This window comes from Cydia fagiglandana, chromosome 15 (assembly GCF_963556715.1).
Source record: "Cydia fagiglandana chromosome 15, ilCydFagi1.1, whole genome shotgun sequence".
NCBI lineage: Eukaryota > Metazoa > Arthropoda > Insecta > Lepidoptera > Tortricidae > Cydia > Cydia fagiglandana.
In genome coordinates, this window is record NC_085946.1 from 17,426,905 (window position 1) to 17,440,032 (window position 13,128).

At 36.7% G+C, this 13,128-nt stretch overlaps 1 protein-coding gene across 1 annotated transcript in view; it reads right to left on the reverse strand.

The window, feature by feature from the left end:
• The window catches only part of LOC134671615 (uncharacterized), a 61,389-nt gene that overhangs the window by 27,241 nt on the left and 21,020 nt on the right, over nt 1–13,128 (reverse strand). Inside the window, exons 18-19 of the mRNA XM_063529474.1 lie at nt 5,683–5,802; nt 3,669–3,826 (exon numbers count right to left, since the gene is read on the reverse strand). Of these exons, the coding sequence (XP_063385544.1) occupies nt 3,669–3,826; nt 5,683–5,802 (278 nt within the window). The remainder of the gene's footprint in view (nt 1–3,668; nt 3,827–5,682; nt 5,803–13,128) is intronic.

Sequence of the window (13,128 nt, forward strand, 5' to 3'; positions counted from 1 at the left end):
GTATGACGCGATGGTTTTTTTTTCAGACTTTTTGCATGTCAAGGTGTTTTCTAAATTTATTATTTAACAGGACCTATACTAGCATGTCAAGGCTGATTATAGGCTTCTCTAGTTACTTCAAAGGTGTTTGTATCGATTTTAAAATTGTATTATTTTTATGGGGATTTATTATTTATAAGGGCACAATAAATAAGTATGAATGTTAAATATAATTGAAGACGAGCGCCGATAATGAGGTCTAGGTCTAGCCACAGAATAAATAATAGTACTAGGTACAGAAGACTCACTCTCTAACAAAACGCGTCTGTCACGATCAGCACAGATATGGCCGCTAGCAGCGCCACGCGCGGCTTATGGCAAACCCCAAAATTGGGGTCGAACGGATGGACTTTTAGCTACCTGTAGCAAAGCAACGAAATCGCGGAGTGAGCCACGCCTGGTCTAGCTAAAGTATAAGTACTATACTATTAGGTTTTTATTTTATAGGTAAGTTTCTTTTATTTTAGTATTAATTTTAATTTCTTTGTAGTTTTAGTTTATTTTAATAAGTTATTTTATATTCAATATGTTATACATAGATAGTTTATTTGAAATAAAGTACTTATAAGTACTATACACTTATTAGAGTATTCAGATTTAACTCTATCCTTCAAGCGGTAAAGAAGTTAATCTGTTTTTTTGGTTAAACAAAACATAACAATGCCATTCATCGTCAGGTCTCTCAAGTGGATACCGACATATTAAAACCATTCGAATATAAAAATACTAGTTTTTGCCCGCGACTTCGTCTGCGTGAAATCAGTGACAGCAGCTAAAGTAGGTTAGCGCCTGGATAATGCTAATAGCAATAATTCAATTCGCGCGTTGCTTACTTCAATTATTAGGCAATTCATTAACTCTTTCAATTCCCTTTGCACTCTCTTCAGGGATGATTTCCAACATAAAAACTATCCTATGTCCCCGGGACTCAAACTATCTCTATACCATATTTCAACTAAATCGGTTCAGCGGCTTAAGCGTGAAGAGGTAACAGACCTTTCGCCTTTATAATATTAAGATTCACTTGCACCATCCCACTAACCCGAGGTTAGGCGGTAAAACCATTAACCTAGTGTCAATTTGTACTGGTATCCATGGTAACTCCAGGTTTAACCGGTTAACCCCGGGTTAGTGGAATGGTGAAAGTGGGCCTAAGTATGATGAGTATGAATTTTCCATATGTTAATATCCTGCGAGAAAAATGGAGGCTATATCTGAATGGAGAAGCGCTCGTCCACTATAGTTATTCAGTAGCGTGAATCATCATCATTTCAGTTAAAACACGCTCATTACTAATGAACAAAGGATCTCCACAACGGCCGGTCAACTGCGCTCCAATATTCCTCTGCAATCTCCAGGACCCCTATTCGACAAGCGACGTTTGACGTATCGTGTTGATCTCCCGTTGATGTGGGAAAAATCATAAGTTCTCGAATACGTACAATGTCAAAATTTGACATTAACAATCCACAGTTAGGGTGACAAGCAAACCAAACCGAACCACCCTTAGTTTAGAGTTGAGTTTTGGTTGTACAAAATGATATTATCCACCGTTGATGGAATCAACACTCAGTATGCAATAAAATCAACTGTTGATTGGACGTGGATGCGAAATCTGTCAGTTGCATATGTCGAATTTGGCCCCAGATTACCGGGCTGATTTAGACGGCGCGCGAACTCTCATGCGATTTTAGTTACATTGCGGGCTGTTGGTTACGTCCAATTCAAACGACCGATCATAAACCGCAATGTACTTAATGAAACTCTCTCGTTCTCGCATCGTGTAAATAGGGTTGCCGATCAACCTTATTCAAGGCTTTTGCACGCGTTCAATAAGGTGCCGATACAGCAATATTAAAATGTCACGCCACTTACAATAATGAACGGTCTACACATCGCTGTGGCCAATAATATTTACCTTCCTCCTTTTGCCGGCCTGTATCATTACCAGCAATGACAGTAATGACTGGTAATTATCCGTGAAATATGGATTTACGAGGGTACGAAGGTTTTGAAGGCGGGAAAACTATCGGAGCTCTCTCTGGATTATTTCAGACACGTTATGAAAAATTTTAATAACGGTGTCGGGTCATACATAAACCTCGAATTAACATATATCTTAGCTAGCTGTTCCGTCTACCAGTACCTTATACAATTTGACGTTTGTAAACGTATAGGTACTGTACTTATATTATGTTTTTTCGAATGTTTAGAAAATAATTACCCACAGTGAGGTCAAGAGAGGTCAGGTACTAAGTCGGTGGCAAACAAGCATAAGGCCCGCCTAATGGTAAGTAGTCACAGTAACCTTCCACGGTTGCAACTCTAGGTGTTACATAGTTATGCGCGTTGAAGAGCCTAATACTCCGTACCATTTTATAAGGTTTTCATTTATGCGTCATCAGACATTCAATATTCGGCAACAATTTAGTAGACTTTCAATTTTACGATTTCTGAGAACATTTTTGCAAATATAAACCCATAAAAGTGGGCAGTTATTAGGCAATATATATTCTAAACCAATATTAGGGTAATAATGTTAACGTTCCTGGTCGGAAAGTAAACTCATATAAACCCGTCTTTTCCATGAAATCTTCCAGGAAATTCCTGAAAGATTTCCTGGGGATACATATTTGTTTTGGGGTATATTAATATATTATGTATTTATAAAACAACGGGATCTTATATATTTGCTATGATAATATAACGAACATAAATATGCCATTCAGAATCATGCCTAGCATTGCTGCTACAGTACCTAAGCATTACAGCTATGGGCCCGATTCGGATTTTGAAATAGACATCTATTAGACATCACCAAGATACGGTAACGAAAAATCAAGAGTGAACAGGCACCTTCTGGGCGAGCTCGCTCCATCGTAGGCCACGTCTACGCCTCGGCTAGTCTGTGGCCATGAGTAAGCCCATTCATAAAAAAAAAAAACGATATGTTTAAGATCTAACCTGTCGAATTTGACATTAGCGTGATTCTGGGGATACTCTTGAACGATTTCCACAGGATATGACTTAGAGATCCAATTCACATCTAATAGATATCTTACTCTATCTAACGTAAAAGTGACATTGGTTGCCCGAATTGCGCTGCAAAAGAGAACTAGTTGATATCTAAACTATAACGTATCTAGTACGTGTCGTCTAATATCTTGAAGTTCGAATACGGCAGTATATTACTGCTGACTGCATCGCGGCCGCAAACGTCAAAAATCCGGACGTCAACATCGATTTTGACAGTTACGGCAGTAATGAATTTCTTCTATGTAAATTTTACGTTTTTAATTTTGACAGATGTAGATAAAATTTGGTGGATAGATAGTATGTACAACATAAGCGCTTATTAAGCGCTGACGACCTGGTAAAGGTCGCGGGAGTCTGCTGGATGCGGGTGGCGCAAGACCGGTCATTGTGGCACTCTTTGGGCCTCTTGAGGCTTTGACTCTCTTGAGGCCTATGTCCAGCAGTGGACATCCTCTGGCTGATATGATGATGATGACGATGATGAAGCGCTATTTTACCGTTATTTAATAAATTTATCAATATCTGACTAAAAAATAAAATCGTCAAAAAATAATCGACCCGGTACGTAATAATTCTGTAATAGGTATACGTACTCAAAGTAATAGGGCCCAATTTCCTGCACGATGGGTATAGCTCCCTTCTGGACCTCCGCGGCGTTGGTGTAGTTGAACAGGTACACCTTGAAGTCCAGGGCGAAGGGGATCTTCTGCCACATCTGACGAACGTCCGTCTTCGCCGTCAGAGCCATCTCCTGAGAAAAAAACACGATTTTAATACCTACTGATCTTGACTGTATTAAAAAATTAGGTATTACGTCAAATTTAATGGTCTCTGAGAAAAACTCATTTACCTAACTGATTTGCAAGACCAAAGTGATCCCATAAGTGTTCCGTGAACAAAGTTTTATACGGTGCACTAAAGTTTTATACGGAACATTAGAGTTTTATTATCTTCGTTTATTTCTTTCTTTGTTTTTGATATCTAAAGAATAATAGGGTATTTGACTACTAGTCAAATCAGTTTCTTTTTTCGAAGTATCAAAACGATTTTGCTACTATGGAATTTATATGAAACACTAGCATGTGATGTCACAATCAAATTACCTACTAGAAATTGTGTCAAAAAATAACTGCTGTCTACGTTTCTCATTAATCTTCTGAAGATTTATTTCATGCATGATGTAATAGTTATTTGTTTTATAAGGGTTCAAAGTTGTTGTTTAACCGCTCGGGCTAATATTGATATCCGAGCAAGCGAAAGATTCCAATACTGAACCACGAGCGTAGCGAGTGGTTCGAAAAATGGAATCTTGAGCGCTGCGAGGGTTTCAAAGCACGAGGGTTAAACAAAAGTTGTCCCCGAGTGAAACACAAAATTTTTCACCACACCAACCCGAAGCAAATATTAAATGTAAAATATCAAACAAAATCAAACCAAATATAATAAATGTAAATACAAATGAATGTTATTAAATATTTATCATCCAAAATCATCATTTAAAAGTCAATTCTACCAGCAAACATAAGAAAACAACTGAATGAAGTGAATAAAATGCAACTTTGCTATCAGTTTTTGAAGTGCTTTGCAAAGTAAGCCTTTCCGAGCTGGTGTGGTGAAAATTTTATTTTAAATACAGTCAAATACCCTATTGTCTGAATGTCTGTGTATAAAAAAACTATTTTATTCTATTCTGATGCAAGCTGGGGAGTTTGCATAGTTGTCGGTTCAGAAATCGGTGACAAAAGTGACATTAGTCGAAGGTGTTGAAACGAAATGGAAGTTGTTTCCAGTCGGCCTACGCCCGCTGGATCGTGACGGGCGATGACTGAAAGTGTGCCCGCCCTAACATTTAAGTAATATGAATATGCGTAAGAACCGTTTTTATACCTCAAGCTTCCTATGATTTAGTAATCGAAAGAATATACAATACAAATACTCTTTATTGCACACCTCAAAAGAGAACAATGTACTTATAAGAAAATACAAACACAAACAGAGGTAAACCGCAGGCATATAAATTAAGTCTAAAGCGTGTTTTTTTTTTATAATTTTGAAATAAATATGTAGTTTTGCATTTATTTATGAAAATACGGTAATTTACAAATTTAACCATTCACCACTCTCCCTTAGCTCCGAAACTGGGCATAAAATTATGAAAACAAATCAGAAAATAGTTATTAGATTACAGGAAAACCTATTAGAAGTTTACGGTCAAGCGGTTAGGATCAGAACAAAAAAAAAACATTCTTAAAAATTATGTAAGCTACCCTTTGAACGCGAGTCCGACTCGCATTTGGCCTGATAAATAAATAAATAAATATTATAAGACATTTTACACAGATCAATCTAGTTCCACGGTAAGCTCAATAAAGCTTGTGTTGTGGGTACTAGACGACGATATATATAATATATAATGCTATATAAATACTTATATACATAGAAAACATCCATAACTCAGGAACAAATATTTGTGATAAACACACAAATAAATGCCCTTACCAGGATTCGAACCCGGGACCTCCTGCTTCGTAGGCAGGGTCACTAACGACTAGGCTAGGAGGCCTAGCCTAATGTTGATGTTTAAGTAATTTATACTACTAAGCGTACCTTTTTGAGTTGTGACTTGAGTATGGCAGGGAATATGACCCAACCGAACAGAATGCCAAAGATGGCAGCCCCCGCAGATCCGGCGGCTATCTTCAGGTGCTTTGGCAATTGCATTCTTCCCTGCAAACAACAAGAACAGTTAAATAGGCTCTATGACGATCTTCTCAACCAGAAAAACACACACACACACTCAACACAATATGAATTTTAATTCTTTTGTGCTGAGAGTTCCGACTGAACATCTAGCGACCTTCACCAAGGAGGAGTTTTGGCCGAAGAGTGTCAAGTTCCGGCGGTTCCGCGGCCGGTTTCCTGACACTGCCGGATTGCGAACTGCATCAGATTTCAGATGATTTATTGATAAATGTACATCTCATTTACACGTCAAACAAAAATACAAAGTATTCAAAAATTAAATTCATCGCAGCCATAATTGTATGTTTTTACTTTTAAGATATATTTTATAATATTATGTATGCTAGTTTTAATGTATTTATCTATGGGCCAATATTTGCTGAAAATAAATATTTTAAACTTCATAAAAATATGCCGGTCTTCTTTGCATCGACCTTACCTTAGGGGTTGTGCACAAATCACGCGAGGTGTTATCGGCTACTTTTTGCCCCCCCTACTCCTTGGTGATATTTGGTGAGGTTTTTGGCTACCCCCCTCCCCCACACAACCTCACGCATATATATATTTGTTTCTTTTTTCATTTGACCTAATTTTAAGATAAATAGCATTGTATATAGAAAATTTTGGTTATTTTTCTATTTTCGTTAAATAGGCTCGCTATTTTGAAGTGCAGAGTGAAGGTATGTTTAACGAAACCGAGAAAAAGTATCTACTCATGTGGTAGGCTATTTTTTTCTTAGTTTCATTCTCTGTAGAAAAATACACGTGAGGTTTCCTTATAGCCCCCTTCCCCCAACGTGATCTATCGTGATTTTTTCGTGACCGCTCCCCCTATTGAACCTCGCGTGATTTGTGCACAAGCCCTCTGTTACTTGATCTAATGACGATGTCGCATATTACAAGTTCAATGCTGATTACTCCCTATCATCATGTAAGCATCAAGGGTAATGGCACAGACCTTCGCCAATTGGTGATTGAGCGATTACGCGAATCGATAGGTTAACTAGATTTGCAAGCCGTAGGTTCCCAGGAATTCAAAGTCATGTAGAAAAAAAGGTGCATTTTTATTATAATTATTCGTTATACACGATAGCCAATAACGTTGTAGTCAACGATAAAATAAGTTTTTGGCATAAAATTTATTTTTGGTACAAGTTTTTATCGCTGACTGTACGTTTGTTTTCACAGGCAACTAATGCTCATCGAGACAATTATAAACAACCCAAACACAATTAGGTTGCGTTGTTTCATCACAGAGTTCCTATGACCACCTCCTGTCTCCATCATCAGATCAGCTCGATGGAGCCATAATAACATTGTCACCCGACTTACATATGTATGCAAATTTTCAGTTTCACCGGAAATGGGTCAAATTTAAAGATGGCACGTTAGACCAAACCGTGTCCGACCCGGAGCTTCCGGCGCATCGTTTTCTATGAAAACCATCACCTAAGGTGACCATGACGCCTGCCTGTCATATCATAGAAAAGTAAGCGCCGGAAGCTCCGGCCCGGACACGGCCCGGTCTAACGTGAGTCATCCTATAACTTGCAAGATTTGATTGCTGACAACGGGACAAGTGAAACTAAATAAAAAAACTTTGTAAAAAGCTTGTGTATAATTTCCTGGTCAAGTTACTAGAAAATTAATAAATAGCACGCATAAGAAAGTAAAGAAAAGTCAACGGTAAATTTACTGTCCCGTATTTTTTCGTATATTTACGTGCTTTTGGGGTTCTCTATCTACAAAAAAAATATCTTTACAGCATTTGCCACTCAATAACAGCGTACATTAAATTGTCAGATCTTCAATTTTACGGAGTTGTAAGAAAATCGAAATTTGTTTCTTTAGAATACGATAAACAAATGAATAAGTATTATACGTGGTGGGGCCACAAAACAAAAAACTTGGATATATTCAATTTATTCGGGCCTCATTATAATAAATGAAAGGCGCGTGTAATAAATAAATTACCATATAATTGTTTTAGGTAGTACCGTTATTTTATAAAGGAAACATTATTTTCCGAGAAAACTTGTTATGACATTAATGTTTTTCTTTATTAAAATCTTCTTACATGGGGTTCTTAATACAACTTCTACGAAAAATAGGCTTCTAAACCAGTTTATAATATTTCTTTAAATCAAATCTTAAAGTCGGCTGCAGAAGTTTTCTAAGGATTTTATTATTTTAGAACAAGTCGGCCAAGTTTTAAGAGTAATTTAGTGTAAGAGATTTCAAATATAATAATTCGTAATAATTATTTATTTAAAATACATATTAATGAAAAATCAAATTAACTATAACTTATTGCCTATATTATATAGGAAATGAGTTATAGTCGATTAGGTTTTTTTTATAGGCTATATAGAGGGTATAAAGTAGATCATTAAGTTCTTAGAGTTGTTAGATCATTACTTATTTTAATTTAAATATTTATGGATCTGGTCTGAAATAAAGAATATTCATTCATTCATTACTTCCAAAGTCAGTATACGCAGAACTAGGTACTTAACTCTTTAGGAACGTTCACCTAAGTAGGTATATGATCACATTATTATACCCAATTTCCACTTGAATGAGGCCCGCTGGAAGATATTGAAAACGTATTAAGAGGAAAAGGGACGACCAGGAAGGAAGGGGTAAGGGGTACGGGTAGGGGAGGGGAGGGAAGGGACGACCGCTTCACCATACAAAAGTAGGCCCCATTTTCCTCTCTGGATATTGACATTATGGAAAATATTTTTACATAGTTGGATGTGTATTAACCATAGCTATGCCCCTACGTTTGACTTTTTTCGATTTTCTGATCATGGTAAAAATTAGGAGTGAAATACAGATGTCATACAAATTTTCAAATGTTCCTCAAGTCTGATAATAAATAAAAAATCAATAATAGCTGTGGTTGATGTACAAAAAATTGTGTCAATATATTTTAATTATGTTAATATCCCGAGAGGAAAATGACGACTACGTTTGTATGAAAACTATGAAAAGGCGATTTCGCGCGGGTCCTCCACTTTCCTCTTCACTTATCAACTAACACGGAATACATGTTTTTTCGTAATTTTCCTCGAATATTACGCTGTGAAAGAAGGAAATACGTCCTACGTGCTTTGAAAACGAAAGGTGTTGAAGTAAGGCAAGGTTTCTGATACACGACACGTGGAAGTCAAAGATATTTTTAGGTATCGTGCTTCTATATAATCTATCTATCACTTCACCTTATAAAATAAATTAACCTATTCTACCTACAATGTTCGGTTTGGATTGTTGAACACTTAAAGAGTTTAACTACATTTACGGCGCGATTCGGGAACTGAATTAGAGATGCACTAAGTAGATATGAAATAGTAAAGATATGTGACGTTCCACGGAAAAAGGTACCTTATGGCAGCTAGCGCTTACGCTATTATTAACGGCGCTCCAATATTTAGCCGGGGCAATGGTACTTTTTGCCGTGGAACGTCACATATCTTTACTATTTCATATCTAGTGCATATCTTATTCATATCCCGAATCGCGCCGTTAATAGAGGATTCAGACAAGTCATGATAAACTACCTTTTCCGACTCTATAGGCTCTTATTATTATATTCATAATTATTTTAATTTAACTGTCTCCAAAAGTTATCTTAATTAAATCGAGAGGTCCTATGTTAACCGTTTAAATATTCTCATCACTTCATTTTATTCCCACGGTGGACTTTGTATATTTTCTCTGTACTTACAGCATACTGAAAATTCCTGGACTGGCCACTTAGAAAAAATAAGTCTTCACATATATCAGAATCCAGCAGCTTTCAGTATGGCCCACGTATTAAGTACGTTGTTTCCATATTTTCATATTTCTTTTAAATTGATTAAGAGAGGTTAGGTTTATCCGATAATAATCTGGCGTTAGTGTATGAATTCAGTAAAATTAAATATGCTTAGTGTCACGTGGCACGATTCTATCAAAACTATTATAGGTCAAACAATCAGGGGGAAACACTCTCAAATTATATGAATTTAATTGCTTCAACATGTTGTAATGGTAATTAACGATAATTACATTAATCGCGAAGCGTCTGGTTGACGTAACTGGTGACCGAAGAGCTGGCGGCTACCTCACACAACGTATTAGCATTACGATACAGCGAGGAAATGCCGCCAGCATCCTTGGTACAATACCTCAAGGGCCTATTTTAGATTTAAGCTAGTTATTTGTTTTTAGTAATACGACTGTATATATATCTTGTTTGTAAATAAATGATTTTTAATTACATTAATTACATACTTAACATGATACGTTTATTTATTTCTCAGAATCTGTTTTTGTCCATACTTTGTGTTTACTTTAAACATAATAAAAACTGTTAATATGTACTTATTTAATTATTTTTCGCTATCACAACGTATTTTGTTTTTACATATTTGAGTATGAAAAAGATTAAAAAAAAAAAGAAATGCAATTATGTTAACCCACATAATTATTTCAGAAGATCGAGATTATGTCCAGATAAAAATCTGCTATAATTTAATAAAATCTTATGAATTTATTTTAAACTAGCTGTGCCCGCGGCACCGCCCGCGTGGAATTCGGTCTGTGTCAGTAAGCGGCTTATTTCTAAGCCTAATTTCTCTCCCTCTCCCCTGAAGGCGGAACTTGAAGTAAAGTTGACAGATGGATATGCTAGAGGACTGTAGTCCAGATAAAATATTTTACAATTTAGGTACCACTAAATAAAAGTACACTCCAAAATCAATAGCTTTTTCGCCCTTGTTCAAATTTTACACGTGATTTAAACGACAGAGTAGTAGATGTACCTATATCGGACGATACAGTAAGGTATACGCGCGCGAGCGAAAGCGAAGCGGCCTGCCTGGCTAGAGCGCCACCCACTCACCGTGGTCTTCTTCAGACTCCTGAGGAAGATCACGTGCCCCTTGTAACCTCAATGCGTTGCGAAACTTTCGCGAATGATTCGATTTTTTTTCGGGAAGGCATGGTAATGCGTATAAAATGCGAGTCCCAAATCGTTTCACTCCGCAAACGACCAGTGCCGGATTAAGATATTTTGATGCCCTAAGCATTTCTAGACCTTGGTGCCCGCTCTCCCTAGGGTCATCGAGATTACATTGAATTTTTTTGGTAAGTTGAGTGACCGTTCATTGCCGCATTACAGCTGAGAATGGAAATCAGTCACATAATTTTATCACGAAAATTGACAGTGCTGCAGCAGTAACGTTGCAATAGAGTAATGCTGCTGCAGTCGTCATATCTTAGAAAGTTATTAATAACGCGAGCGAAGCGAGCGCGAACATTTTTCGATATAATAAAGCAATTTGATAAACAGTTGTAGATTTTTACTTTTAGTATGGAAATCAGTCACATAATTTTATCACGAACATTGACAGTGCTGCAGCAGTAACGTTGCATCAGAGTAATGCTGCTGCAATCGTCATATGATAGAAAGTAATTGAAAATGCGAGCGAAGCGAGCGCGAAAATTTTTCGATATTGTACTTTCTACTTTTAGTATGGAAATCAGTCACATAATTTTATTACGAAAATTGTCAGTGCTGCAGCAGTAACGTTGCAACAGAGTAATGCTACTGCAGTCGCCTCCGAATGTCACCTATATCATATCTTATAATGTTATTGAAAACGCGAGCGAAGCGAGCGCGAAAATTTTTCGATATAAAAAACGCAATTTGACTTAGAAAGTTATTGAAAACGCGAGCGAAGCGAGCGCGAAAATTGTTCTATATAAAAACGCAATTTGATAGACAGTTGAAGTACATTTTTAATTTGGCAAAATCTTTCCTCGGTGGCTTATTCATGTCACAACGTATTAAATTCAGCGCCATCGGTTAGTTTACCAGGGTACTCAATAGTGGTAGCACATATTTGAAAAAAGTTTGCCCCTCCTTCCTAAGTAGCGCCATAAGATTCAGGGGCAAACTTAAGTCAATCAAGTTTTGTGGCTACCCCCCCTTTTAGGGGTTGAATTTTTATAGCCTATAACCTGGCCGGGAATTTTCTCGACAGATTAATAAAGTTTTCATCAAAATCCGTTCAGCCGTTTTCACGTGATGCGCGTTCAAATAAACAAACAAACAGATAAACAGATAAACAGACAAAAATTCTAAAAACTTTTGGAACGTGTTCTGTTATCGATTCTAAGTATCCCCAGCCAACTTTTTTTCAAATATCTTCCATGTACAGACTTTCGACCGTCTTCAGCTTTATTATATGTATAGAGTATAGATAGATAGATAGATAGATAGATATAGATAAGTAATTTCTAGACAAATTGAATAAAATTTGACAAACTTGACGTAAAAGGCTTTTGTTAAAAACACATTTAAATATAGTTTGGGGTTGGGGTGTTTTATGATTGTACAAATTCCGTTGAGTACACTATGAATTGTTTTATTTGAATAACGATACATTGACTAGTTAACTTGTGTTATTAGTTATTACCATAAATTAGGCTATTACGGTAATTACGGATCTGTTCGTAAATTGTCAAAATTGTTGACGATCATAATGTAAATTCATAGATTAGCGTAAGAATAATTTATACTGTAATTTATCTTTGTGAAATAAATAAACTAAACTAAACTTTACTAATTACGTCAGGTAGAGCCACCTCCATTTAATTTCTGATGACACCAGTCACTGTAGTTTGTGATTGACGTAAAATTTTAATGTTTGATTCTATTCATAAATTTTATAGTATTTGTTGTTATAGCGGCAACAGAAATGCATTATCTGTGAAAATTACAACAGTCTAGCTATCACGGTTCATAAGATACAGCCTGGTGACAGACAGACGGACAGTGGAGTCTTAGTCAATAAGGTCCCGTTTTTACCCTTTGGGTATGGAACCCTAAAAATAAACAAATTTATAATCTATTTTTTTTATCTGGACCGTCAGGCGTAGCTCACTCTGCGATTTCTTCGCTTTGCTACAGGTAGCTAAAAGTACAATTTTGGGGTTTGCCATAAGCCGCGCGTGGCGCTGTCGCCACCTAGCGGCCATATCTGTGCTGATCGTAACAGACGCGTTTTGTTAGAGAGTGAGTCTTCTATACCAAGTACTATTATTTATTCTGTGGGACTGTCAAAGGGATCATACGCCATTATATTTTACGTCATCTTATATTTAGGTATATTATTTAGTGCCTACCAACAAAAGCCCAGCAAGGTACATACATAGGTGTTTAGCTGCTGGTAAACTTGTTATGTTTCGCCCGTTCCAGTGTTCGCGTTAATTAGTCTCCGGCAAAATGTTTGTTCTACAAATTGGGAACGCTAGACGTGT